A 27,753-nucleotide genomic window follows, 5' to 3' on the forward strand; every position below is an offset into this window, starting at 1 on the left:
TCAAGAAAACCTGCAGCCTCTGAGCAAATCTGGCCCCAAGGGGAAGGTCACATACACAAACACAGCAGGGGGGTGGACCTAAAGCTAAATCTTCACTGCGTCTTTTCCTCCAAAAACAGACACTCTCACCCCTGTGTCATCTCATAGCAGGAGATGCAGCCAACAAACAGTGGTGCAGATTCTTTTCTTGATTTTGGAGGCCTGTACAATTCATTCTGACACAGTTAGAAATATTGTTACTTGTGCTTATGCGCTGAAAGCAATAAGCTGGTCGTTCTGGCGATCACAAAGTGTTTTTAGCACTGAACATCAAGTCTTTCCTCGGCATCGCGCCTGGATGTCCTGCTGTGTCAAGTCTCGAGCCTCCCTTTGAGATCCATTTCTTCTCTTCATCTGTTGCCTCGTCTATTTAAGCGACAGGGGCTCACTCATGACATGTCCCTTCATCTTCTTTGCGAGGGAGACACATGGATGGATGGATACATGCCTACTGTAGACTACTGTGAGCTGCCATTTAACAGGAGGTGTGTGGGCGAGCCTGCCCATCTCCGCTTTTAGAAACAGCATTATTTGCTTGTTCTGGGGGCAGATATGACTGGTTTCCTTGCAGCAGGCACATGTGACCGTTCCTCCACAAACAATAAAAAAGGCGGATATCTCAGGCTGCAGACTGGCGGCCCTTCCTGCTCTTTAGCACGGATTCCGCTGTTATTGTGTGGCTCTTCTGACCTGCGTGTCACTGAAAGTCTAGTCCATGCTAGTGTCACCCATAACTTTTCTGGGGGGAATGTTTATCCTATCTGATGTGCCTTTACGTAGGAGAACTAAGACTTTTAGACAAGCCTCAGCCCTACGCTCCTCAACATTAACAAAAGCTACATCTTTAATTAAAATATTATTGTGAATTATTCAAAAATTAGATGTTTAAACGCTGTGTATGTGATGAAGCAGGGCCATAGCCATGAAGTCAACACTGGGGGGGACCAAATCTGCTGGGGGGCCCCAGAAAAATAGTTAAAAAATTGAAAACCTGTTTCTTATTATTTATAGGACGCATGTACAGCCATACAGCGTACAAATATGCAATACATGAAAGGTATGACTGTCTACATAAATTATGCATGCAGCGTAACATAAGTGACTCACACTATTACGCATATTACATTGTCTTTCCATTTTTTTAAAACAGCTTAAAGTAATAAAAGAGAAAAAGTACAGTGTTTGACATTGACTGTACCTACCCACAGCAGTCAACCAGCGTCTTCTGCTGGGGTACGGCAACACCACTTGGACAAACCATGCTCAGAACTGCAGTACACTGTAATACTAGTATCGGTAGTGATAATTGCACAATAATTGTTTAGTTTATTCAAAATCATGATTACTTTTGTTTATGTTCAGTTTGGACTTAAGTGACTGTTCCCGGTCATACTTTTTTTATTTACATTTTATATCAATATATTGAGGGGGTAATTTGACATTGAGCATATTTGATTAATGATGTGTCCTACCCAATAAATATTAAATCACTGCCTTGTTGTGAAGACTGCATCCTAAGACTGTATGTACATCTACAATCTAAGGTTTCAAACAAGGGTATAAATGGGATAGTCAAAGCTCTCTTCATCCAAACTATTCTCCATTGGTTGTAAGGAAACATGAATGCAAAAGGAAAGTAGTGTCATCACATCACCTTTAGGCCTGGCCTTCAATCTCCAACAACCACCTGTATACAATCAGACAACAGAAGCACAATCTCAAATTATTTTTCAGACGAAATTTATTTGATACTTAGATACAATATGTAGACTTAATGGCACACGACAAGATCTCAGAAAGAAAAGGCACAAAATATCATACATTCACTACCATGTCCCCTGAATTTCAAAAGCTGATCAGAAACATTTAAAAAGCGAGCAAGTTCGGAAATTAAACAGTTGCGGATTTCATAAATTAGGTTAAGACTGTACAGTTGCTTTGTGAGTACTTCCTCTCCCCTCCATATCATTGTCTTGACAGATGGTAAACAATTGATTTAGGCTGTTCTTTTTAGTCAATTGCTTCTCTATTAAGCAGACAGAAGGAATCATTAAGATAGACCTGGAAACATTGATTACACTCAAGACCAACTGTTTCAGACTTTTCGCTCTTTGAGACATATGCATACAGTTCCAATACAGTAACAAAGGCTGACTGGTTGTCTTATATACTGTGATAAAAACGAAACAGGCTATATTACAACCACGTCTTATCGTGTTGACACTGTTTAACCATATTTCCCACAGATAAGGGTATGGTATGGCAAAAGGAAGTCAATTGTTTGGGGTAACTGATGAGCAACAATATCAAAAAAGATCCTCCTGTCATATTGTTCACCTGAGAAGATTTTGTTGTAAAGTAAGAATGTTGCCTCAGACAATCGCTTCCCAAGTTTCCTATATTACCAGCCTACGATTGCTGAATTCATGTAAACATATCGGAAATCCATTCGCACTCTTTGGACAAGCCAATAACCCATTACTGAGGAAGTGGATCACATTCCCTCATACAATACAGACAATAAAAACATTAGGATCTTTGAACCCACATTATTTCATTACATCGGTCTTGAAAGGAAAATCTGGAAAATAGATCTCTAAAAACAAACCCCACAATTCCTGTAGCACAATTTAAAGGGACAGTTCACCCCCAAATCAAAAGTACATAGTTTTTCTCTTATCTGTAGTGCTATTAATATGTCTAGATTGTTTTGGTGTGAGTTGCTTAGTGTTAGAGCCATTAGCCATAGAGATGTCTTCCTTCTCTGGAATATAATGGAACTAGATAGCGCTTGGCTAGTGGTGCTTAAAGCCCCAAAAATACATGAAGAAAACTCAACAGCAATGTCTCTTACCAGAAATCATGGGGTACTCAATCCACAGACCTTGTTGTGAGCAGTTTAATGTAGGATCTTTTTTCTTTCTACCAAAATACACCTGTCATCCAAATCACAGCGCAGGAGGAAGCATGTATGTACTGCTAACTCACCTGACACCACTGAGCTAACTAACATTACAGCTCAGCTGAAGAGGACGGCATTAATATTTACATCTCGTGCAGTCGCAAGCACAAGCCTCTTGTCCATGAGTAGATACATGCTTCCTTTGGCATGGTGATACAGCTGGCTGATGTAGTTTGGTAGAGAGAAAATAGTTCCTACATTAGCTTGCACACAACAAAAGTCCATGGTTTATCTCGAGTAAGCGGGTCATGATTTCTGGAACGAGACATTGCTGTTGAGTTTTTTTTGTTTTTTTTTTTAAATGTAGTGTTTTGGTGCTTTGAGCACCACAAGCCAAGTGTCCTTTAGTTCCATGATATTAGAAAGAAGGCAGACATCTCTACAGTCGATATCTCCAACACTTGCCAACTCACACCAGAACAATCTAGCTTTATAAACAGTACTAAAGATAAGAGGCAGAATATGCATTTTTCATTTTGAGGTGACCTGTCCCTTTAAGACATTGACACATCACAAAAAAACACAAAAAACAAGGATGAAATGAGGAAAACACTTGTCTTATATATGTTTGTAACACTAGTGATAATCAACACTGTTGGCCAGTGCCACATGATTCTGAAGCCTAAGGGGAGAAAGTGCACTGCGGAGTTGAAGAGTCATTAATATGGCGTATCCATCACACAGCTGATCTGAGGCAAAGATGGAAATCTGCAGCTCTTTGCACCAACAGCAGTGTACAGGCTGTTTCGGCTGCAACTTACACATTTTTGCTTGCTGAAGGAATTGCACTTGCTGAGGCGCTGCGACATATATCAGGAAACATAAAAGGGAGTCACTTGCAAATCTACACCTAGAAGAAAATAAAGAGTCATTACAAACACCTTTGCTCATGAAGCTCTGTCCGCCAAGATTTACTCCTAACAAAAAGCAGGCTAATATCTAGCGCTAACCTTTAGGTGTTAGGAAAATTGCCGGTCAGAAACAAGGGAGGTAGCTAGAGCAATAGCTGGCAGCGGAGGTACAACAGGTATAATAGGTCCGATAGGTACAAAGGTCTGGAGATTAAGGCAAGCAGTGTGTGGTGCTGGTGTCAACTGGGCACTGGTTAGGCTGTTGTGGATCTGTAAACACACCTAGAATGAAGCAGGAGGGAAGAGGCCTTTTTGGAAGCCGTCTACCTCGGAGAACCAGATGAGTGAGACAGGCCTCTGGGGGTGGGCTGGGTGAGGTGGGGCGAGCAGTGCGCTGCAGTTTGGCTTGTGACAGAGGCTGGAGGGGTGTAGCACCATCTGTGGCTGTTTTTCAGTGCAGTTTTTTCTCTGGGGACATCTGTTAGGGAGGTGAATGCCGTGTTGTATGTTATGTGTGAATATCTTCAGAATAGGGAGTGTGTGTGTGTGTGTGTGTGTTTGGAGGGGGGGGAGGGGGGGGCAAAGAAAAAAAAAAATCAGTGGGAGCTGTAAACACTTCCAAAGTAACATCCTTTTAGCTGAACAAGCTTGCATGGATCTGCCCAGCTTGAGCTTTTAATCAGTCATCTTTTGATCAGTCACTGCAAAGGCATCCACACCTGTGAGTGTGTGTGCGTATGTCTGAGAAACAAACTTGCATGTTTATCCTCATGTGCGCCATGTATACGTGTCATATGCATGTGCGTTTCTATTAAATCCGTATGAGAGGGAGAGTGAATACCTGTACGGGCATGATTGTCAGTGTTAATAAGATGCAGTGCTTTCGGTAAGGTGGGGTGATGGGGGGGAAGGATTACAATGGGCCAAGACGCCAAGGGTGTTAGTAATCTCTTAATGGAGGCTGTGGCAGGAAGGAACATGAGTATGACAAACAGACAGACTCATGCTGGGGAATGCAAACCACTGAGCCACAGTGTGTACAGTTAAGACCGGGGAGGAGACAAAGACGGGTCAGACAGGGCATCATCTTGAGAGGAATGTTTTGGAGGAAAAAGGAAAATCAAAGTAGGACAGAAGGAAATATTTGGTCCAACACCTGCCACTGTGGAATCGAGCCAATGAATTTGCTTTTTTGTAAAAATGGATCTCTACTGCAAAGTAGCACCTCTCCATATCTCTCCAGAAGACTAGGTTCTTGTCAATAACATGATGCTGATAGCTGGCCTTTCTCTGTCCAGGAGATCAAAATTAACCAGAGTCTTATCAGCTAGGATCGTGTTGGTTTCTAGAAATCAATTCCTCAGTGTATAGAATGTCTATGATTGGGTGCAAGTCAGGGATCTGCTCTATTGATTGCAGGTAGCAGAGCCCCCCCCCCCCCCCCCCCCCCCCAACCCACCCCCCAACCCACCCACCCCCACCCCCCACCTCCACAGCCTGAATCAGTTCTGGTTAAAAAGTGGCACCAAAGGAGCCCTCTTAGCAGTCTCCATCGCTGCTGTCATCGTGGGCGTTTAAAATCCTTTTCATTCATCTGCAGCACTGGTTCCTCGTACTTCTCCCTTTCTACGAAGCTGTGGGGGAAACAGGAAAACAGTCACCACGTTAGATTTATGTAAACTAAACAGGTGAGAGGCAGGTTTAGTGGATGCTTGAACGTCAGTGGAACCCTTTACAAATGGTTGCTGGTTACTGTGCACAGGTCTGGACTCATTTTTATTCATTATGTATGACTTGAGTTTTACTTCTCGTATCACAAACCATAAAAAATGCAACAAATGTTATTTTGCAAACTGAAATCTTGAGCCTTTCCTTAGAAATCTGCTCCAACAGCCCTTATCAAGCCCCTTGTTTGTCTTCTAGGTAGATAACAGCATCACTTTCAAATTCTCCCACCCTGAGGCTGATGGCTTTGGAAAGTCAATTAGTGGCAGAATCTGATAGCCGAACACCTTAATGGAACGGTTCAAACTAACAGTGCCTCTAAACAGAGGAATAGACAGATCTGATGAAATGGCATGAGGATTCACCCTCCGACTTCTCCATCCTTTTTCCCCATCCTCCCTCCCTTTTTTCTCAATCACAGCACAGACTCCTTCTCAACTGCAGAATTCCATTTGTATGTTAATGAGGAAAAAAGGAGCCATCTTGAAGCCACCCCCCCACCCCCCCCTTCTTGCCCTTTCCTTCCCTCATGCCTCCCCCTTCTACACCAACAGCACCCGACGAGTATACACAAAAAAAGGGAAGACATGACTGTTGGTGCGTCGTCTCCACAATGTGAGTTTCTCATTCACCCAGGGCAGTCTTGTGTGGCAGCCTCTGTATGTAGGCACCGTGTCGTCCCATACAGTCACAACTGTGACCCTGCTAACCCTTCAGCCCAGAGGTTCAGGCCTCGTCTGCCTTCTCGCCACAACCCTCTTTGATGGCATCCGCCTGTTTACTTACTCCAAGGCAAAATGAGAAACACATGCTGAATTGGGCGAGATTTGAGGGGGGGTGCTAAGCACAGAATGCTGCATGTTGGTAGTAAGCCAGGAATGTTTGAGCCTGGCCCACTTTGGCCAGTCCAGCCCGGATTCCTCCCTTTTCTCCTTGTACGGCCAAAAGCTCCCAGACTGATATTTAGAGTACTTCCAAGAGTAAGGTTTACAGAGAATGTGATTCACAGAAATTAAAGCCTGTGATTTAAAAGAGGTCTGTTTTTCTTCTCTGCCTTGTAGTCCTCTAGAAGGAAGCTCTAGTTTGCAGATGCTGGTCTTGCGCAGGCCTTCTGTGTATGTTTTTAACTGCTGGCCACCTCTTAAAAGATAGCATGTGTGATTCTGAGAAAAGTTTGCCCAGATGTTATGCCACTTGCATGGTGAGTGGGTACACAAACGCAGCAGGAACTCATACAAACCACGGTAGGAGATTTTCACTGCATCAGCAAAACACCTACCGGCCATAAACATACGTCATATTTCTCTGATCTGGTGTTATTGATAACTAATTCACAGTGAGCTAGGGAGTTGTTAGTGAAAGCATATACACACACGTGCAGATAAAGCCACAGTGGACTAAAAGCCCCTTCACAACACCAAGGAGTAAAGCGAGAAAGCAGTATAGGCATGCAGCAACACAGAAACCCCACACGGAGCAGAGAAAGCGTCCAAGAGACTGGCCTCTACCAGCAAGAACTTACACAGCAACACTCAGAGCTACACCTGGCCTGGCTACTCGTCAGCAGCCTTTGTACCTCGCACAGAGCCCTTCTTACGCATCTGGACAAAAATGAAATACAGGAAATCACAGAAACAGGGATTAGGAAGGCTGTGGGGGCAGCTTGGACTGGGTAACCATGGAAACATTTTATAAAATGTTAAGTATGTTCTCCCAGTTGTTAATTAAGCATCCTGAGATGTACTCTGAAATGCAATGGGGGTCAAGGAAGTGAAATGTGTACTGCGAGATGACAACAGAAAAAAGCGTGGCAAATTGTTATGTTACTTTTTGGGAAGCCAGACAGTGGTGTTAATGGCAAAATTGGGATGTCATTGTCATTCTCTTTCACTGCAATATCTGAGTACTCCACTTTACATCAGTGCAGTAGTTATTATGATCAGGGTATGGAAAAGCACACAAAAGCATAAGTTAAAAATGTGATTAAGCTGCAAAACATTTTCCAGCTGCCTTCCTATTTAATCACGCAAGCACAGTCCTTGTATGTTCAACTTATATTATGTCTACTGTAGAACTGCATGATATGCAAAAAAAATCATATTGTGATTATTTTGACGGCTATTGTGATTGCGATATGAGTCGTGATGTTATTGGGAAGGGTAATTTTTGCATTTCATCTTCACTGGAAAAAAAATGAAAATATTAATGATGATGTGATTTTTGCTGAGGTCAGGACCAAACAACCATGTTCCCACATCTGGAATGTGATTTGTGGGCAGGAGCATCTTTGTAGCACCACAATGTTTCATTTGTTATAGTATGTCGTGACACATTTTACCTTTTTAAAAAAGTGCATCTCCTACGATTTGGATACTGCACTTAGCTACTGCGATTTTGTTTAATTGTACAGCCCTAATCTAATGATTGGAAGACAGCAGCTCCACCTGGATAACAACTAGGTGTTGCACAGGTTCATTTCAAGCTTGGGGCAAGTATTAGTCTTGAAAATGTAGCTTTTTCTTTGCGTTTTTGCCTTTCGTCCACACTCAAACTGTGTTTTACCTCACTGAAAACAATCCTTTTGCAAAACTCGGTCAAGATTCCCAAAAACTCAGTTCTCAGTGTTGACATGTAGACAGGGAAAACAGAATTCTTGGGTTGAAATATCAGCATGTGAGGCATCACAAATGAAGCATCATTTCATGCAGTGGCAGACTTAACCAAAATCGTGCTGACTCTAGCCTCGCTAACAGGGCTTTTTACAAGTTTACGCACAAATGTAAACAGTAAATGGACTGCACTTGTATAGTGCTTTTTCTAGTCTTCTGACCACTCAAAGCCCTTCTACACTACATGTCACATTCACACGCACATTCACAGCCACCTGCTACCCAGTAACCATTCACACGCACTCACACACCGATGGAACAGCCATCAGGAGCAATTTGGGGTGCAGTATCTTGCCCTAGGACGTTTAGACGCACAGTTACCTCTTCCGTGGATTAGGCGATATGGCCCTAAAATAATATCACGATGATCTGGCACACCCCTACTCTTCCAATATATTGAAGATAAGATGTCACAATGTACTACGGAGGTCACTGCTACAGGTAGCCTTCTGATAATAGCTTTTTTTGGGCTTTTGATTGGCCAACATCATCTTCTTTGCATTGCTTTAGGCTTTCAGTTATATCGCTGCCTGTTGTTTAGGCATGCTCTTTACAGCGCTTCAATTGTATTTTTGTGTTTTCATTTTTTTCATAACAGTGTATGTGTGGACGGGAATTTCTTTGGGGAACAAAGGAGGGAAAAATACCCATGTACATGTGGACTAGGCCTTAGACACAAAGTGCCAGAGGCTGTACGCTCTTCATGTTGGAGACAGTTCTGTGCACGCAACCCATCACTGACCAATAATATGTACATCAGATGCACAAGGTTCAATTTTTAACTGTGGGCCATTTTTCATGCACTCACCTCTTCCAGCTCCTTCTGCGTCTCTGCCTCCATCCGTCGGATATCATCCATATTCAGCTCCACCCACTTATCAATCCAACAGAAGAGCTGCCGGTGGAAGTTGGTGAAGATCCTCTTCTCTTGCTAAGGGAGACAGTGGTAGTCTTGGTTAGGGCTGGGTGGTATGATTAGAAAAAATATTAATATCACATTATTAATAAGAATATCTTTAAAATGTGTGTATTCACAATATGTCTGAACAATATGGGAAAATATTTAGTCTTTTTTTAGAATGATATTGTGATTGCAATTTTTTTTTTTAAACATTCCTTATCTTCTGTATTATTCACTCTATATAAGCTATATTTTATTCTATACTATAACCAACACAACACTGGACACAGTCAACATATACACTGCTCTTTCATGTGGGCCAGGCCAATGTGTTATGATGAAATATGATGAACTGATATAAGAATTGATATGAGTGGCATATCTTTATTTAACTACTGGACTGTAAAAACACCTTCAATCACAGTAGAATATTTAAGCTTGTAAATTCAAACCATGTCAACATGTAATATAACCATCATGACTTAAATGAAATCTGAAAAACAGGCCTGGTGTAAACACAAAAAAAAATATTTAACATCTACTGATCTCCAGTCAGTTACAGTAAAAACAAAACAAAACACTCAAGTGTCCACTGACTATTGCTCTACCACTTGCCTTGTTGCAAAGATTTTGTTAACCGTCCCTGTTTTAGCCTCCAGACAGTGGTCAAGAAGCACACCGACTCTCTGCTCTGATCGCCAACACTTGTCTGCTCTCGGCACATTCACCATCACTCTCTTTCGACCACACACTCACTACAGCAAACAATGTAATACATAGACATGTGGATTGCATTTAAACCCAGCCTTTGCCGCTTTTACACATTAGTAATGCGAGCATCAAAGCTTGTGCTTGGCATTTTACAAGTTTTTTTCTTCATCTAATCTCATTCAAATATGTCATGTGGAGCACTGGGCAGCATGTGTGCATGCGAAGGCTATGGGACCAGTTGTTTCAGACTGTTTTTTTAAAATATATAATCGTAGCTGTTGCCATTTGGAAATTGCACTCTATTACATCACAATGTCAGTTTGAACAATTAATCATTCAGTTGTAATTCGCAATATGAAAATGTATGTAAACTGGCATAAATTACATGTGACAAAACACTTTCTAAAACAGGAACATAATATGATCATATCATCATGATACATTTGTACTGGAAGTCATAAAACAATAAAACTTAATTATCACCCCATGTCTTGTTAAATCAGACAGTAAAGAAGCAAAGAACTGATTTTGCAAACTGGAGCTGTCAGAGCCCAAACGCAACTCCAGAGCCAGGAACATTGACTGTGTGAAGTTCAATTGTGTCAATATGTCATTCTAACCTCATGGATGAAGCCCTCCACTTTGTTCTGCAGGCCCCACCACTTGAACTTGACTGTGACCAGTTTGTAGGCACACATCTTTGGGCAGTCAGTCTTAGCAGCCAGCTCTTTCTGTAAGGAGAAGAACAGAAAAAAGAACAAGACTTACAACCCATCACTTTTTAAAGTGCAGCATCAGAATAAATAACACAGTAACAAACTTGACAGAAACTTTCCAATGAGAGAATAATCCTAAAAACAGCAGAAGGCTGAGAGAATATTATTTTAGACTAATCTTGGCTGCATTCAAAGCTGAAAATCATTAATACATAATGCTTTGGGTATGGAGCTTGCTGAAATAATTATCAATATGAAGATGTGCTGTGCAGAGATAAAAGTGCCCTAATCTACAACACACTTTCTAAATCCATCCGCTGCTTGCACTCTGCCTCCCTCTGAAGAAGAGAAGAAAAGAAGGAGGGGGGTTGGGGCAGAGCAAAGTGGATAAACTCCAGATGAAGGGACCATTTCTCTGCCTCCGCCCTGACAGCGACACCGTTCCCGACAGGCATGCCTTTGTGGCCATGGAAGGCAGATAAAACGGTGCTCGCGAAGCGATAAGGGCGTCGCGGTGCAAAGCTGGTTACATTATTAACACCTAGGACCTCCTCGCCCCCAGAACACACATACTCTCCCTCCGAGAACACCTGTTTAATTAATCACTTCATTCTGGCTAGGCATTCCAAGAGAAAATGCCACAGACCCGCCTCAATCACCCTCATCCCACTGCTGTTTGATGCTACGATCATGGAGGGGAGCGGGAGAGGGGAAATGAGAAACATTTCTAAATTTGCAGTGGGTTTAGAAAAGTTGTCATCGCTAAAGGAGAACTTCACATGAAACGGATTCTACATCAAAACACTTACGGTGACATTTCTTCTCTCCCTCTCTGTGCCCCACTCAAAGGAGCAGAAGTTTTCAGAAATACAAAGGGTACCGATATGCAAGCATGTGTGCATGCAGAGATAGACAAGAGTTTTATTGCTCTGAGAAGCTGGCAGAAATTGTGCCTCTGTTGTCACATAACTACTTTTTTTTCACCTTTTCAAAAACAGTCTTTTTCCATGTCCACAGCGGACGGGAAAGTGATCTAATTAAAAACACAAAATAAAAAGTTGTGCTTCTTTATTCATACTTTTTAAAAGCTGTTTGGCTGCCTTTGTTCTGCAAAAATTCTTGAAGCAGAGGAAAGTTTCCCATGGTGAACTTTGAGGGCTCCGCTGCAGAGTAGAAATTCTCAGCGCTCTAACAGTGAGCAGGACCCATTTGTGAGGCTGCGGGGGTAAGGCAGGGTTTAGAGGGGAAAGCAACAAAACTCCTGACAAAGTTTCTCATCTTATTGACTTATTACTCTCTATCAAAAGTACATCAGTCTTTATACGGAGCTGCTGCTTGTCAAATTTAGAATCAATGTCCGTACGCAGTTCTTTCCCATTTCTGTCTTCATCTCCCGTCACACACAATGTCTGGCAGACGGAGCTCTGAGTAGAACCTTTATCTGACCCGGTGACGAGAAATTTCTATTACATCCAATTAGGGCTGAGAAAGAGGTGATTTGTCTTCATCAAATTGCAGCCTTACAATTCTGCAGACCCCACTCCAGCTCTGTGCTCTCCTGTGCACAGAGCTGTTCTGATTATTACCGACAGTGGTGCTGGTGTGGAAAAGGACTCTTTAATGTGAAAGAAATCTCTACAAAATTAAACAAAAAAATAAAAACACAACATAACTGTTCAAATATTCGCCCCCTTCATGTTACATTTAGTAGTGATGTTTCTAGCCTACAGCCTTGGGTTTACGTGAATACGCCTGCATCCGTTTTGCACATCTGGACACTGCAATTTCTCTCCATTCTCCTTCTCAGGCTCTGTCAAGTTGCAAAGGGACCATGAGTGAAAAGCATTTTTTGAGTCCAGCCACAAACTCTTGACTGGATTGAGGTCTGGACTCTGACTCTGTAACTCTAGGACATGAACTTTTTTTTTTTTTTTTTTTAGGAATTTCCAGAGTAGCTTTGGCTTTATTTTTGGGGGTTGTTATCTCCTTGGAAAAATAAATCTTCACCCAAGTAGCAGTTCTCTTGTAGACTGCAGCAGGTTTCCCCTCAATGATTTCCATCTTTTGCTGCATTCATTTTGCCATAAGCCTTCCAAGACCTGCTGCAGAGGGGCAACCCCACAGGATAATGCCGCCGCCACCAAACACCAGACAAAAAGCTCAATCTTTTGTTTTCAGACCACTGAACTTACTTCCACTATGTTTGAGAGTCTCCTACATACCTTCTGGCATTGCTCGCCAAAATGGGTTTTATTTTTAACAGTGGGTTTTTATTTGTCGTGGGTTTCTCCAACAATTCTTACAAGCGTAATGTCTCCCATCCCAGCCATTGAACCCTGTAGCTTCTTCAGAGTTGGCACAGGCCTCTCTGTGGGGAGGACAGACTGCTCTCGACAGATTTACAGATGTTCCATATTCTTTCCATTTTATCATGACCGACCTTACTTTATTTAGTGCTTTGGAAAATTTTTGCACAGAATTATGCAAGGTCTTGTGCAGTTACAGTGGCGAAGTATGTGAAAGCACAGCTGCAGGTCTTATGTGAATGACAATGACCAGGTATATGGCCCCTTCTTACAGTGTGGTATAGAAGGTTAGCTGGGTTGAATCTTTGTTTAGTCTCCAGTGACATTAATTGCCACTTGCGTGTGAATGTGATATATGTAATTTCCTCAGCTAACAAGTGCATTACCTTCCAGGTGGGCCCAAGGGGTCCTCTGCCGGTCTTAGCTGACTTGAACTTGGCAGGGTCCTCATCCAGCTTGTAGTCCTACAGGAAGAGCAATTTCTATAATTAATACAATACATAGCACATTATATTTAGCTGTTAACAAGCGGAGGTAATCTGTATGACTGATTTTAACGTTTATACATGAATAGTGCTACACCATGACTTGAGCAACAGATAGACACCTTGTTTTATTTGGCAAGGAAGTATGAAGATTTTTCCAATTTTTGAAAAAAAAAAAGAAAAGAAAGTATGTTCAGATATACAGGGTCACCATAAATTTTAATGGACAAAATTTCTAAACTTTTTCATGACTTTTCAAGGACCTATAAAAAAATATTTCTATGACAACGTATAACACAAACACTGCTCCATCTCAAAAATGCAGTACAATTTAAAAGTATAAGTGGGGCATGGCATAGCGATGGTAAGCAATGGGATTCATGATCCAACACCATATCAAGTCCAAACTATTCCAACATAATTCCAGTTAGCTGCCATAGATGGAGAAATAGACGGAGCGTGGGGGAAAGGAATGAAGATCATGACCATCATTACACGCAACAAAATTCCACAACTTCTCTAAAAATTAAAGAATTTTACTAATTGCATGACTTTCCAAGGCCTGGAAAACACGACTGAAATTCCATGATCTTCCATGTTTTCCATGACCATGGGAAGCCTTAATAAAGACATAATTTTAGTTTTTTAAAATAACCACCAATTTCATATCAGCATTCAGTAGGTTATAGAAATGGCAGCGTGTTTGTCCTATGCTACTGTTCACTCACTGTGCTTTAAACGAAGCAGCACAGCAGTCACTGCCAGTGAAAGGCCAAAGAGTACCGCACTCATTCTCCAAAACCTGCCACCCCCCTGGAGATAATACCATGCAGCAAGGCCAGAGCACAACTCAGCCTTAAGTGGCAAAGAGATAAAGGAGTGTCTATGGAGCGTTGATGCCACCAGCAACATCTGTTTAATTAGGCGAGCGTTGGTGCCAGTTCATACGTGATCGTGCTTGCATCTACCTGCATGTATGCTGACGCAAGTTTCTGTTGCTGCACACCAGTACGTGTGTGTATGCCTCAGTACAGCTGCTCTGTGACAACACTCCCTTCACTATGCATACATTTTTACACAAACAGACACACACAGTCATGTCATGCTAAAGCTATTTAAGTGAACTAACCACTTATTCCCCATTGCATGGATGGATCTTGGTCCCATGGCAAAAAGATTTTTAAAGCATATAGAAACATACTGGGCGCATATGCCAAGCACATGAGCACATGACAAAGCGGACTTTATAAAACAGGCGAGAGAAATAGTAATTCAAATAAATGAAATGGCTTTCAAATTATCAACAGCTCAAGGGCCCAGCAATTTTAAATAAATCATGATGCGCCTGCAGCTAAAAGCTACTTTTCAGGGCTATCGGCCAACAGGAGGGTGCCAAACGTGTGGAAAGAGATAGAAACCCACCCTTACACACACACACACACACACAATAATTTGGCTGTTTTAATGCTGAGAGCTCCATCACTATAACAATACACTGTGCTGCACTAATGAGGTCTGTGAATCGATATGCCGTGGTAGACGAAAAGGAGCTACTCCACAAGTAAAACAGTGTGTGCAAGAGTGCGAGTGTGTTTGTGTCGTGTGTGTATTTGTCTAGTTCCGGCATACGAAGCACTGTGAGCCTTAATTACACTAACAAACTCATCGGTGCTGGCGGTACGCCCCAGGCCCTGCAGCCATGCCTGAGGCTGAGGGCTGATAGGGTCCTCAGACACAACACACTCCTCCAGCAAGGCAAACACCTCCGCCTCGTTAACTACCCACCACAAACAAACACGTACACACACAGAAACCGATGCTTCTCAGCCAAATAGCCTCACATTCTCGAACACACGCACACACACACACACACATACACATACACACATACACACTGAAATGAGGCAATGTGATGTCAAATAACAGCAATAATGTGTAACATCTTCAAATAAGATTTCAGAGATTTCATGAGCATCAAAAACTCATATTTATATTTTGAAATATTATTGAGGTAATCTTGGGATTCTCAAATTGGGTGTATACTTCTTAAATGCTTTAAAAACCTTTCAAGCATGTGTTGATATGTTAGATAATTCACGCTCATTCAAAGCATAATTAAATTAATAAATCAATCTTTTCCAACTGTCCAAGGTGATTTGCCGCCAGTCCTTGCCTTCCACTGTCTGCCAGACAGGTGTGTGTTACACGGTATTTCATCTTCTGGTAATACACTTCACTAAAATACTGTATAATTTGCCGCCTTGGATCCACTAGCTCCAATACAGATACGACATGTACATCGCAGTATTCCAGCACTGTTTAGTGAGTGGGTTCAAAGGCTAAAATAAAAATAACTGCATTGCTAAGCAAGTTCATTTTAGTAGAGAAGTAGTGAGTAGAACAATTAATCAATTAATCAGATGATCAACAGTATATCAATCAAATTTTAATATTGCCAGCTTGTTGAGGTAGTCTGTCAAATTAAAATGTCAAACATTGGCAGCTTCTCTAAAGTGATGATTTGAAGGTTTTTCTATTTCAAATCATTTTTAAAAAACTAATTTTGAGTTTTTAATTGAATGATGTGGTCCTCGGCTCTGGGAATTTGCAATGAGCTTTTAGTCATTTTTTCCTGATGTATTGATCACACAAAAAAAAGCATACAAAAACTGTATGCTGATCTGCTGGAAACATACAACTGTACAACAATACAACTGTACAACAATACTTATCAGTAGTAATTCTGTTCCTATTTATTGATTCTACAAAATATCAGTAAACACTGACACTATTTCCAAAGAAAATTACTTTTTTTTTTTTTAAATGTTCAAAAGTAAATGAAATGATAAGATCACTGCTCATCCAAAAATACTCAATAACCCCATTAGAACATCCCTTATGTAAAGTACACTGAACAAAAATATAAACCCAACACTTTTGTTTTTGCTCCCATTTTTCATGGGCTGAACTCAAAGATCTAAAACTTTTTCTACATACACAAAAGACCATTTCCCTCAAATATTGTTCACAAATCTGTCTAAATCTGTGTTAGTGAGCACTTCTCCTTTGCCGCGATAATCCATCCCACCTCACAGGTGTGGCATATCAAGATGCTGATTAGACAGCATGATTATTGCACAGGTGTGCCTTAGGTTGGCCACAATAAAAGGCCACTCTGAAATGTTCAGTTTTATCACACAGCACAATGCCACAGATGTCGTAAGTTTTGAGGGAGCGTGCAATTGGCATGCTGACTGCAGGAATGTCCACCAGTGCTGTTGCCCGTGAATTGAATGTTCATTTCTCTACCATAAGCCGTCTCCAAAGGCGTTTCAGACAATTTGGCAGTACATCCAACCAGCCTCACAACCGCAGACCACGTGTAACCACACCAGCCCAGGACCTCCACATCCAGCATGTTCACCTCCAAGATCGTCTGAGACCAGCCACCCGGACAGCTGCTGCAACAATCGGTTTGCATAACCAAAGAATTTCTGCACAAACTGTCAGAAACCGTCTCAGGGAAGCTCATCTGCATGCTTGTCGTCCTCATCTGGGTCTCGACCTGACTGCAGTTCGTTGTCGTAACCGACTTGAGTGGGCAAATGCTCACATTCGATGGCGTCTGGCACGTTGGAGAGGTGTTCTCTTCACGGATGAATCCCGGTTTTCACTGTTCAGGGCAGATGGCAGACAGCGTGTGTGGCGTCGTGTGGGTGAGCGGTTTGCTGATGTCAACGTTGTTGATCGAGTGGCTCATGGTGGCGATGGGGTTATGGTATGGGCAGGCGTATGTTATGGACAACGAACACAGGTGCATTTTATTGATGGCATTTTGAATGTACAGAGATACCGTGACGAGATCCTGAGGCCCATTGTTGTGCCATTCATCCACGACCATCACCTCATGTTGCAGCATGATAATGCACGGCCCCATGTTGCAAGGATCTGTACACAATTCCTGGAAGCTGAAAACAACCCAGTTCTTGCATGGCCAGCACACTCACTGGACATGTCACCCATTGAGCATGTTAGGGATGCTCTGGATCGGCATATACGACAGCGTGTTCCGGTTCCTGCCAATATCCAGCAACTTCACACAGCCATTGAAGAGGAGTGGACCAACATTCCACAGGCCACAATCAACAAACTAATCAACTCTATGCGAAGGAGATGTATTGCACTGCGTGAGGCAAATGGTGGTCACACCAGATACTGACTGGTTTTCTGACCCCTCTGAACATTTCAGAGTGGCCTTTTATTGTGGCCAGCCTAAGGCACACCTGTGCAATAATCATGCTGTCTAATCAGCATCTTGATATGCCACACCTGTGAGGTGGGATGGATTATCTCGGCAAAGGAGAAGTGCGACCCAGATGAGATGAGACCCAGATGAGGACAATGAGCATGCAGATGAGCTTCCCTGAGACGATTTCTGACAGTTTGTGCAGAAATTCTTTGGTTATGCAAACCGATTGTTGCAGCAGCTGTCCGGGTGGCTGGTCTCAGACGATCTTGGAGGTGAACATGCTGGATGTGGAGGTCCTGGGCTGGTGTGGTTACACGTGGTCTGCGGTTGTGAGGTCTGTTGGATGTACTGCCAAATTGTCTGAAACGCCTTTGGAGACGGCTTATGGTAGAGAAATAAACATTCAATTCACGGGCAACAGCACTGGTGGACATTCCTGCAGTCAGCATGCCAATTGCACGCTCCCTCAAAGCTTACGACATCTGTGGCATTGTGCTGTGTGATAAAACTGAACATTTCAGAGTGGCCTTTTATTGTGGCCAGCCTAAGGCACACCTGTGCAATGATCATGTTGTCTAATCAGCATCCTGATATGCCACACCTGTGAGGTGGGATGGATTATCTCGGCAAAGGAGAAGTGCTCACTAACACAGATTTAGACAGATTTGTGAACAGTATTTGAGGGGAAATGGTCTTTTATGTATGTAGAAAAAGTTTCAGATCTTTGAGTTCAGCCCAAAAAAAATGGGAGCAAAAACAAAAGTGTTTTTGCCAGAAAGCTTGGTAATAATCAGATTGTCCACATGAAGGCGCCAAACAGCGTTTTATCTTACACTGGAAGTGTGCCAGAGGAGTTTCTACTTACAGCATTGGACACTTGACTTCTATCTGCAATGTCAATGGGCACAACAGTTACATTCTGCCACGTGGAACTGTCTAGTTTGTGCACCTGAACAACCAAACAAAAAGCATTAGTAAGACAAGTGTACAAACTTAAATCTGATGTTCATACTTGATACTTGCTTGATAAGATGCAGAAGTACTCACATTTTCTTGTGTTCCAAGGTCTGGTTTGTGCCATGTCTCAATCTTAATGCAGAAATCATCTTTCATATACTCATTCTAGAGGAAAGAGTCAGGGTATGATAAGATTTTACAGAACTGAGTACACAGAAAAAATGCAGAAGCTCTATATACTGAAAGAATCTTTTGAAAATTTTAAGGGACGGTTCACCTCAAAATCAAAAATACATCTTTTTCCTCTTACCTGTGGTACCATTTATCAATCCAGATTGTTTTGGTGTGAGCCGCCGAGCATTATGCTGCATCTCAAATCAGATACTTCTGTACTTGTACTCACCATTTTGAGTGCATAATTGTGTTCACACTGAGAAGCATGACAAAAAGCAGTGCACCATGAGTACCCAACAGGTACTTTCATAATGGGCAAAACGTCAAGTGTGGAACGTTGGACATTTCTCACTCTCAGTGGTCGCCATGTTGCCTACCGAGCAGACAGGACAAGACCACATACACATTTCAAAATTGTAAAGTGTCAGCTGACTACCACGGTGAACACCAAAGCATTGTACAGATATACATGTGCAGTTTTTTATTGGTTTTAAGCCATCAGTTTGTTTATTGGGTTAATTCTTGATAAGTTGGAACTGCAAACAATAACACAAATGCTAACTTTAAGAGGGGCACATTTTATCATCTGGCACTGAAGTTATGCGAGTTGTGGCATAAGCTATTCTATCTAAGGACATAGTTACATTTGGTGTTTATGCATGGGGTGAAGTGTCAGATGTTGTAATGCCCTCTGAGGCACATTGCGATTTTTAATATTGGGCTATATAAATAAAATTGAATTTAACGTCTGTGTACTAACAGAAGCATCCAATTTGAAACACAGCATTGGAGATATTGGCTTTGAAGATGTCTCCCTTCTCTCATATGTAATGGAAATAGATGGCACTCGGCTTGTGGTGCTCAAAGCGCCCCCAAAAAAGGTGAGCTAGGTGGTGCTAGGTGAACTAGCAGTAGATGCATGCTTCCGTCTATGCGATGTCGGTTAGCAGGTGTAGTTTGGTAGAAAGGAAATACCTCCTACATGAAAGTGCTCACAACATGATCTGTGGATTATCTTGTGTAACTGGATCGGGATTTCGAGAAAGGGACATTGCTTCTGAGTTTTTCAACTGTATTTTATTGGCGCTTTGAGAACCACAAACCTGTGGTGTCATCTAGTTCCATTATATTTGAGAGAAGGCAGACATCTCTGAACCTCTCAAACACTCGGCAACTCACACCAAAAGAAACTAGACTGATAAATTGCACTACAGATAAGAGGAAAAGTATGTATTTTTGATTTTGGGGTTCACTGTCCCTTTAAGAATTACAACAAGACAAAAGCCATTTAAGGATACCTACCGTCACAACTGGATCAAGGATAGGCATGAGGAGAAAAGGGAGGGGGAAACCAGTTACATATAAAAATAAAACAAATGTTATAAATTCACATCAACAGAAAACACATGGCTATGATACCAGTAACACAAGTGTATTTAACAATGATCAGGACTAAGGGTTTCAGGGTAAAGCAAAGGTAAACTGATATGGGGAGGGGAACTCACTGGTTCTGCAGTAGGGGTAGGCATTCCAGGCTTTTTCATGGAAAATCAGAGAGCCTTCAGGGGCTATCATCTTGACAAATGCTGGGACTTTACTGTAGGGTGGGTAAAGAGGATGGGAACAGGTTGATGTACGTGGAGAAAGGGAGAGGGCAGACACATTGCCTCAGTTACCAAAGATTCTAGAGGAAATATTGTGCAGGTGGAAACCAGAACAACTTCAAATGCCTCACAACTAAAGATAAGACAACACTGCCACTGCCTGGCAGCACGGAGCTATTACACTGTAGGAAGGAAATTATGGGATCAAATAGTCTGATTGAGAGGGGTAAAAAAAAAAAAGACAAAGAAAAGACACATACCTCTTTAGGTGATAGATTTTGTGTGTATATTGTCCTTTCTCGCCTTCATTTTCATAGGGCTCATTCTTGAGTACCTCAATGCCCTCGCCACCACCCGTCTCATTTTTACTTGCTTCGGCCACTGAGAACAGCTGTCCCACTTGATACTGTAACACGAAAAAACAAAACCTTAACACAAACCACATCAGTCACCTACAGTACATCCAGAAATAGACAGCTATAAATAGTAATGCATTTTAGCAAATTTAAGTATTTTTTAATACAAGCTGCATGTGAATCCTGAACCTGAATTACTGGTCATATAGTCTGAGTGGGCAGAAGTTCGCTGCATAGATCAGCCTCTCATTGGGCGGAACGAGCCACCTGCTGAAGTCCCGCCCTACCACCTCCGGTTGTGCAGCAGTTTTCAACCGTTTTCAACACGTCCTTTACTAACTTTTGTGGTGTTTGATCTTGCGGGGATGTAGCCATTTTTCTGCCATGGTTCGCATCCTGTAGGTGATATTTTTGTGGGCGTGTTACACCAAAACCTGCTTCCCCCGGCAATATTTTTGCAAGCGCACCGTTGCTGTGGCACCGCCCAGAACGACTGTGATTGGTTGAAAGAAATACAAGCAGCCGGGGCATTTTTTCCTCCAATCTCAAAGTGAGAGTCGGCTCAGCCAGACCTTTCTTTTCTTGAGAAAGGTCTGGTGAGCGAGACTACTGGTCATATTATGATGTTAGATGGACATGTATTCTCTTTGCATTACATCTATATTTTTCAGTGTTTAAGGCCAGTGGTTCCCAACCTCTCTTTACCTATACACCCCTTAAAAAGAAGCAATATCTACCTCATCACTGACTATTACTAAGTACATGAAACGAGCAGTTCAGAAAAAAAAGTTTCCTTTTCAGCCTGTTTCGTTAGGATTTTTAAGCAGCATTGTACGATAAAAAATGCTGAAATGATAGAAAAGAAAGAAATGTAATTTTGTGCTGCAGAAATATTTTTCTTTCTTTTTCTTTTAAATATCTTGTGACCCCTCCCTCCCCAAGATTTATTGTGGCCCCTTATAGGTTCCCAAAGCCCAGGTAAAGAACCACTAGGTTAGGTTACAGCCCTGAGTCGTACGTTTATGTTGCGATTGTAGAGGCACAGCACATGCATGACTTAATTTGTGTTTTAAAACCGAACATTTAATCTAGTAATAACTTAGTAATATGTGTCATTGTCATGCTGTCCTGCCAACGGATTGCAGATTTACACAACATGCCAAGAAAAACTGCTGCAGAACTCAATAGTTAAACAAGTTTGTGTCTGACCTGTGGTGTGAGAGCAAGGGTCTTTTTTCCCCAATTATACTGATGTCTTTCCAAATCAAATTCAACGAAGAGCAGCCATAATCTGGACAGTGTATTTGCATTTCATTTCTAACCCCACAATCTGCAGGCCAAGTTAACAGGTGTTGCATGTTGTGATGAACAATGGACGACAAAACAGAAGGGTGGATGTTTGCTTGTATTTCAGCTACCAGAGCTCTAAACAGTGCTTCTCCCAATCTCCCCTAAAGAGAGCACTTATTCTTCAATTATTTGGACTTAGCTTTAAAATGCAGCACTAATTGCCAAGAGATTCTATCACCATATAAGGCAGCAGGGTGAGAGTCTGTGTGATTCATGACATAAACCTTTATAAACACAGGGAGCAAATCCTGCTCTACATAAGAATTACAAATGATCCCTTTTTGGATGAGACTGTGTTGCCTTAACTTGCAACCAGAAGCCAAACAATGGAAATGATAAGACAGTAGTGCATTATTTATGCACAGCCTTTAATCTTTGTGAGGATAACGTAATTATGTAGAAGAATGGTGCATTACAGAGACCTCTTGTAATTCCTATTAACCACCATTCAGTGAAACGCTTTGAGACAAAATAAAGCATCAGGTTCTACTGCATGTGACAGTGAGACTGACAGGAAACATAAGCTGAGGTGCAAGTGTTAATTTATTCACATAGACTTCTTCAATTAAAGCTGTAAATGGTAACTGTCTTAAAAAAAACCTTTGTCAAATTTGCTAAAACTGTCACTAAAGACCACAGTCAGAGGATAAGGCACAGGTAAATTTATTCACACAGAATAAACAGTTGGTCGGTCCACAAAAGTTACACAGTAACAGTAGCCTATGATAACAAATAAGTAAATATAAACAAAGGACATTGGAAAAATAAAGTGCAAAAATCACACAATCTCATAAAATAATAATGTCCACTCCCTTTGCGCTGTCTTTATAATAATGCCGTTGCGGACGTCGCAAAAAAAGACTTAAGCTGTTATAGCTGTTCTAAAAGCCTCTTGTAGGCTTATTGCTTGAATAAATAAATACAAATAATAATAAATATAGGCTAAACGAAGAACAATGGAAAAATAAAGTGCAAAAATCACATAAAATAATATAGTCCCTTTGCGCTGTCTTTATCTCAAAAACACAGTGTTTTACATGTTTTTGGAGAGGAAAACGAGCATGTTAACCTTATCTGGCTTAAGCAAAGCGTGCATATGGTTAACAATGTTACCAGCCGTGCTAAACACCCTCTCTGATGGCGTGCTTGTTGCCGGTATGCACAGATATTTCCGTGCCATGTTGGACATGAGTGGGCTCGCAAAGCACGCTGCATTTTTTTGCTGCATTCATGTGGTGTTGGGAGATCCGAGTTGCCGAGTTGTTTTTCTGACATGAGGTGGCATTCATGTGAATTATCCCATTCTGAAAGTCATTTTTCGATTCTTTTCAACATCACATGAATGCAACATCCCCCCTCTTTTTTTTTCTCTGCCACACACACAACTGCCGAATATATCGGCAACCGCCGGTTGATGGGCTGACGGTGGCCGGTTGGAAATTTTTAACATATCGCCCAACCCTACGCTATATCCACACAGTAATACATGAGACAGATAATCTGTTAGTCCTCATAGTGCTTCTAATAGCATTTGTAGAATCCACAGAGGACTCTCCAACACAGCTGTCAATTATGTCAATCACTGCTCTGGAACTCCAGTCAAACTGTCAAACTAGGTAGCGCTGATCAAATCAAAATTCCGTCACAGCATTGCCTTTTTCTCACCTCAAATGTTTTCAGAAACACTGTTAAGTGTACTGTTGAGCTATAAATTAAGAAAGTTTGCAAAGCAGCCACTGGCCACTACATTGAAAGCAGTTGAGCCAAAACAAAGCACCGCCCACCACCTGGAGCAAACTTTCAAATTTCACAGCGTAACAGTACACTAAAATATGTTTCTGGAAACATTTGAGGTGAGAAATAGGCAATGCAGTAACAGAATCTTCTTTCATATTCGATCAGTGCTGTTTAGTTTGGAAGTTTTTTTCTCCTACCCAAAATGCACTGTGCTCTACATCACTTTCTCTCTTTAGTTTACTTCCTGGATAGTACGTTTGCATTTCCCACTATCAGCGAACCGCACCAGGGTTCACTTGCAAGTGAACTAAGACCCCCAGTTTTCAAGCGGACCAGGGTACTCTCATTTGGTCTGCACCAGAGTTCGAATAAGTGTTCACACCACTCCAAACGAACCGAACTATCCGTGGAAGCGGATTGTTAGACCAAATAGTGCGTGTGAATGCGTCCTTTGAGATTCTTTGGCTCTGATTGGTTGTTTTTGTTCAGCCGCGGTGGATTCTAGCAAACGCAATCAGAAGCACTATGAGGAGGAGGAGGAACAAGTTTTTTTGTGTCTTTCTTTAACTGACTATCTGACTCATTCACTACTGTGTGTGGATGTAGTGACAGTTTCAGCAAATTTGACAAAAAGTTGAGTTACTGATTGTAACCTTAAAAGTGAAAGTCGATCAGTTTTGTGGCTTCCAAAATAATGTAGGAGAGCAAAAAGGCTAGTATTTCCAATCCTCTGCACTGACTGGCATTGATTGCTCCAGTTACTTTACTTGAGCTAAATTTGTTGTCATTTATAATGAGGAAAGACATATGTTAAAAGAACAAGACATTAGGTGGAACCCAGAAGTTCTAAAATGAAAATAGAAGTTATTTACAACATGACTCATTTTGTCAATGTAATAGTAAGGGAGACTACTTACCTCCTCAACACTACAGGGTAAAACCACACGGCTGCAAAAGAAAGAGAAGTGTGGTAACATTCACACAACACTTGTTTCTCAAAAACACTGCTCAACAAGCACTTCTGCCAGAAGCACAACAATTTTCCTTTAAAGTGAACTACAAGTGTAATACTACCTCCAAAAATAACATCACACTCAAGGACGGAGCAGAAAAACATGTTTCAGTTCAATGTACTTAGTTTGAACCATGGTGCAAAATGAAGAAAACACTAACACATTATAAAAAAATTAACCATTACAGAGAAAGCTGTAATGCCATGGCATTGGCCAGGAATTAGTAATAACCTCAACAGTACACAGAAACCTTCTCACTGCTTAAGAACAGGAAGCCAGTTGTGGTCTCTTCCTGAGGTAAAAACTGAGGTAAAACCCAAGTGTGACACACTGCTGACTTCAGCACTATGAGAGGAACCTATCACTCAAGTAAAATAGTTAGTGCATAGTAAAGCTGAGACTGAATATGGTCAAGAGTGTTAGTCAAAGAGGCGCAAAGTAAAATGTAAGTACCAAGCCATTTTGAACACATTGCTTAAAAACAACAAATGTGCTACAAAGACCAGTAACGGTAGGTACTGCTGTTTCAAAAAGAAAAGAAAAATGGTATCTGCATGTTTACTTGACAAGATATTCAAACATTACACACCATATTTACCGTTTGCATGGTTAACATACACCGCAACTTTCATCTTCGTGTCTCAACAGATCTCTGCTTCAGGGTGTGGCATGCCCGAACCAATTGCATCATTTACTCTGATGAACATGAAGCTTCAGTCCATGACCACTAACCACACAGTGCAACAGTAAAAGAGAGAGCAGGCAGAGGAAGTTCTCTTAAAGTATAAATCTGAAGCAAGGCTGTATCCCATGCTGACATATCTCTGGCTGCACTTTTTCTACTCTTCTGCTCTTTTTATGATATTGACAATGAGCTGTGGGAACCTGTGACAATGACATTTTACATTTTGTCCAGAATTAACACTACTCTATTAACTTGTGTTCAAGTTAGGTTAATCTTCACAATGACAACCACTGACAGACGATCTATTATCGCTGCAGGCCTCTGTAACAAGGCCACCCACAACACTAATGCAAGGTATGGTGATGAGTGACGTTTACTTTCCCCAAAATCAAGGGCACAGGGCACATCGTGATGGTTCTCATATTTGTAAAATGAACTTGACAAGAGCATACAGAGTAGTGGTTGTAAAAAGATGAATAGCATTTGCTACAGCACTTTAGAAGAACATAACACGGATGTGGACACATATGGTTGGTGAGTGCTCCCTTGCATTTGTGCAGGTTATGCCAATTTCAGGATGTTATTGCCATTTTATGTTTCTACATTGGCCCTTTTATGGAATTCAGGTCATGCAGTGCTGAGGTGCAAGTGTATTGCTAATCATGTTAACAGTAATGCTGCTGTGCAATATTTATGGAATCAGACAATTCAGTAACATGGTTTTACATGATATAATATGCATACTGTATTTCTGTGGCATGCAGAACCCAGAATCCTTGTCTATCTATCTGTGCATCAAGTCAAAATATCGACATGAATACCAAACAGAATGTTGGCCTTAAACTGGATTTCACAGATCAAACCACTGACCATAAATCATGACACTGATCTTTCTATCATTCAATCAAACTACATGAAATGCATTAACCAGATCAAGGACTTGTTGTAAACTTTGCTGATCTGCTTAATAAAGTTTGCTGGTATTTGTTTATATTACTTTCTAGTGTACAACCTTATCTCTTGATCTATAAAGCTTCTGTTTTTATCTAACTACCAAACAACCACTAATCTGATTTGTCAGACTTCAGTCACGTTCCTGTGCTACACGACGTCATCTTATATGAACTGGAGGAGGAGAAATTGAAAATAAAAGTAAGCCTCAATAGACACAAGGCACGTTAGTCATAGACACATTATATGAATATAATGGGTCCAGCACCTCGTCTTTAAAAAACGCAAATGTGATGATGATGGTAGATGGCTTTGAGGGGGAGGAATAATTTTATACCACACTTCCTGCCTTGATCAAAACGCATTCATTCCTTTACTGCTGGAGCCACGGATAAAAACTAGCACACTTACATGTCCCAATCCAACAGGCACACATTTGGGTTTAAAACTAGTCTACTGCCGTGGTTGGACATGTTTTTCTGACTGCTAATGGCTACATGTCAACACCAGCATCTTTTGATCCAACTTTATGACTCACAGCTAACAGCTTGCTAGCGTAACTATACTACCACCGCTAGCAGGCTTGTTGATTGAAGGAGCTTGATTTTGACACGAAAACCAGCGGATTCGCCTATTAATCAAAGTCTCTTATCTTAGGTAAGATAAGTGGGCGCCACCATGCCTTTGTGACAATGTTGCAAAGATAACAATAGCAGTGCTAAGTGATTTCCATTCACGTTAACGCTATACCGTTAGGTTAGCTAGCATTAGCATATCGTGAGCTACAGTTGGCTTCGTAGCTTAAGTAAGCTTAAGTTTTACAGCTTGAAAGCGCAAACGCCGTCTCACTTTTAAACACATGTGCACAACCCATAAACTGAAGTGCTCAGAAGCTAGCTAGTTAAAGTGAACACACGAGGAACTGTAAGATAACAGCAGCTGTCACACAGTGCCGTGCCGCTGTCAACGCCGGTAGGCCACAGCAGCTCTTAAGCAATCCCACCCTTCCCTCGTGTGTCTGACACGCTGAGACAAGATGAAAAGTTTTCATTAGTGTCAAACCACTGTAAAAACCGCCCTGCCTAGCCGAATCCGCCATTACAAGCCGCATTTGTTTCACTATGTTCACAAGAGAACAGTTAAGACACAAACATCGCACTTACTACTCCTTGATGAGGACCATCGTAGCTTGTTTCTCTCGATACTACCGTTACTGCCCAGCGACCGCTGATTGCTGCTGACGTCATGAGCTGCTGAGAGGGGCCCCCGGTCCCTCCCCCCGCGAGCGGTGATTTGCGGAGGGAGGCATGGA

At 41.6% G+C, this 27,753-nt stretch overlaps 1 protein-coding gene across 2 annotated transcripts; it reads right to left on the bottom strand.

The window, feature by feature from the left end:
- Nucleotides 1-5,332: 5,332 nt before the first annotated feature.
- On the bottom strand, nt 5,333-27,714 carry LOC117252737 (phosphatidylinositol transfer protein beta isoform). Of its 2 annotated transcripts, XM_033619845.2 has the most exons (12): nt 27,605-27,714; nt 24,710-24,740; nt 20,610-20,755; nt 20,251-20,342; nt 20,048-20,055; nt 18,662-18,736; nt 18,480-18,563; nt 13,267-13,344; nt 10,479-10,589; nt 9,055-9,177; nt 7,100-7,178; nt 5,334-5,486 (listed from the first exon to the last, which is right to left on the bottom strand). In XM_033619845.2, exons 1-11 carry the CDS (start codon nt 27,622-27,624, stop codon nt 7,131-7,133), a joined length of 816 nt encoding a protein of 271 aa, XP_033475736.1. In that variant the 5' UTR covers nt 27,625-27,714; the 3' UTR covers nt 5,334-5,486; nt 7,100-7,130. The 2 variants fall into 2 exon arrangements, with proteins under 2 accessions (XP_033475735.1, XP_033475736.1); XM_033619844.2 differs by lacking the exon at nt 7,100-7,178 and having other exon boundaries at nt 5,333-5,486.
- Between the last annotated feature and the right edge of the window lie 39 nt (nt 27,715-27,753).

The sequence above is a fragment of the Epinephelus lanceolatus genome, chromosome 9 (assembly GCF_041903045.1).
Source record: "Epinephelus lanceolatus isolate andai-2023 chromosome 9, ASM4190304v1, whole genome shotgun sequence".
Lineage (NCBI taxonomy): Eukaryota > Metazoa > Chordata > Actinopteri > Perciformes > Serranidae > Epinephelus > Epinephelus lanceolatus.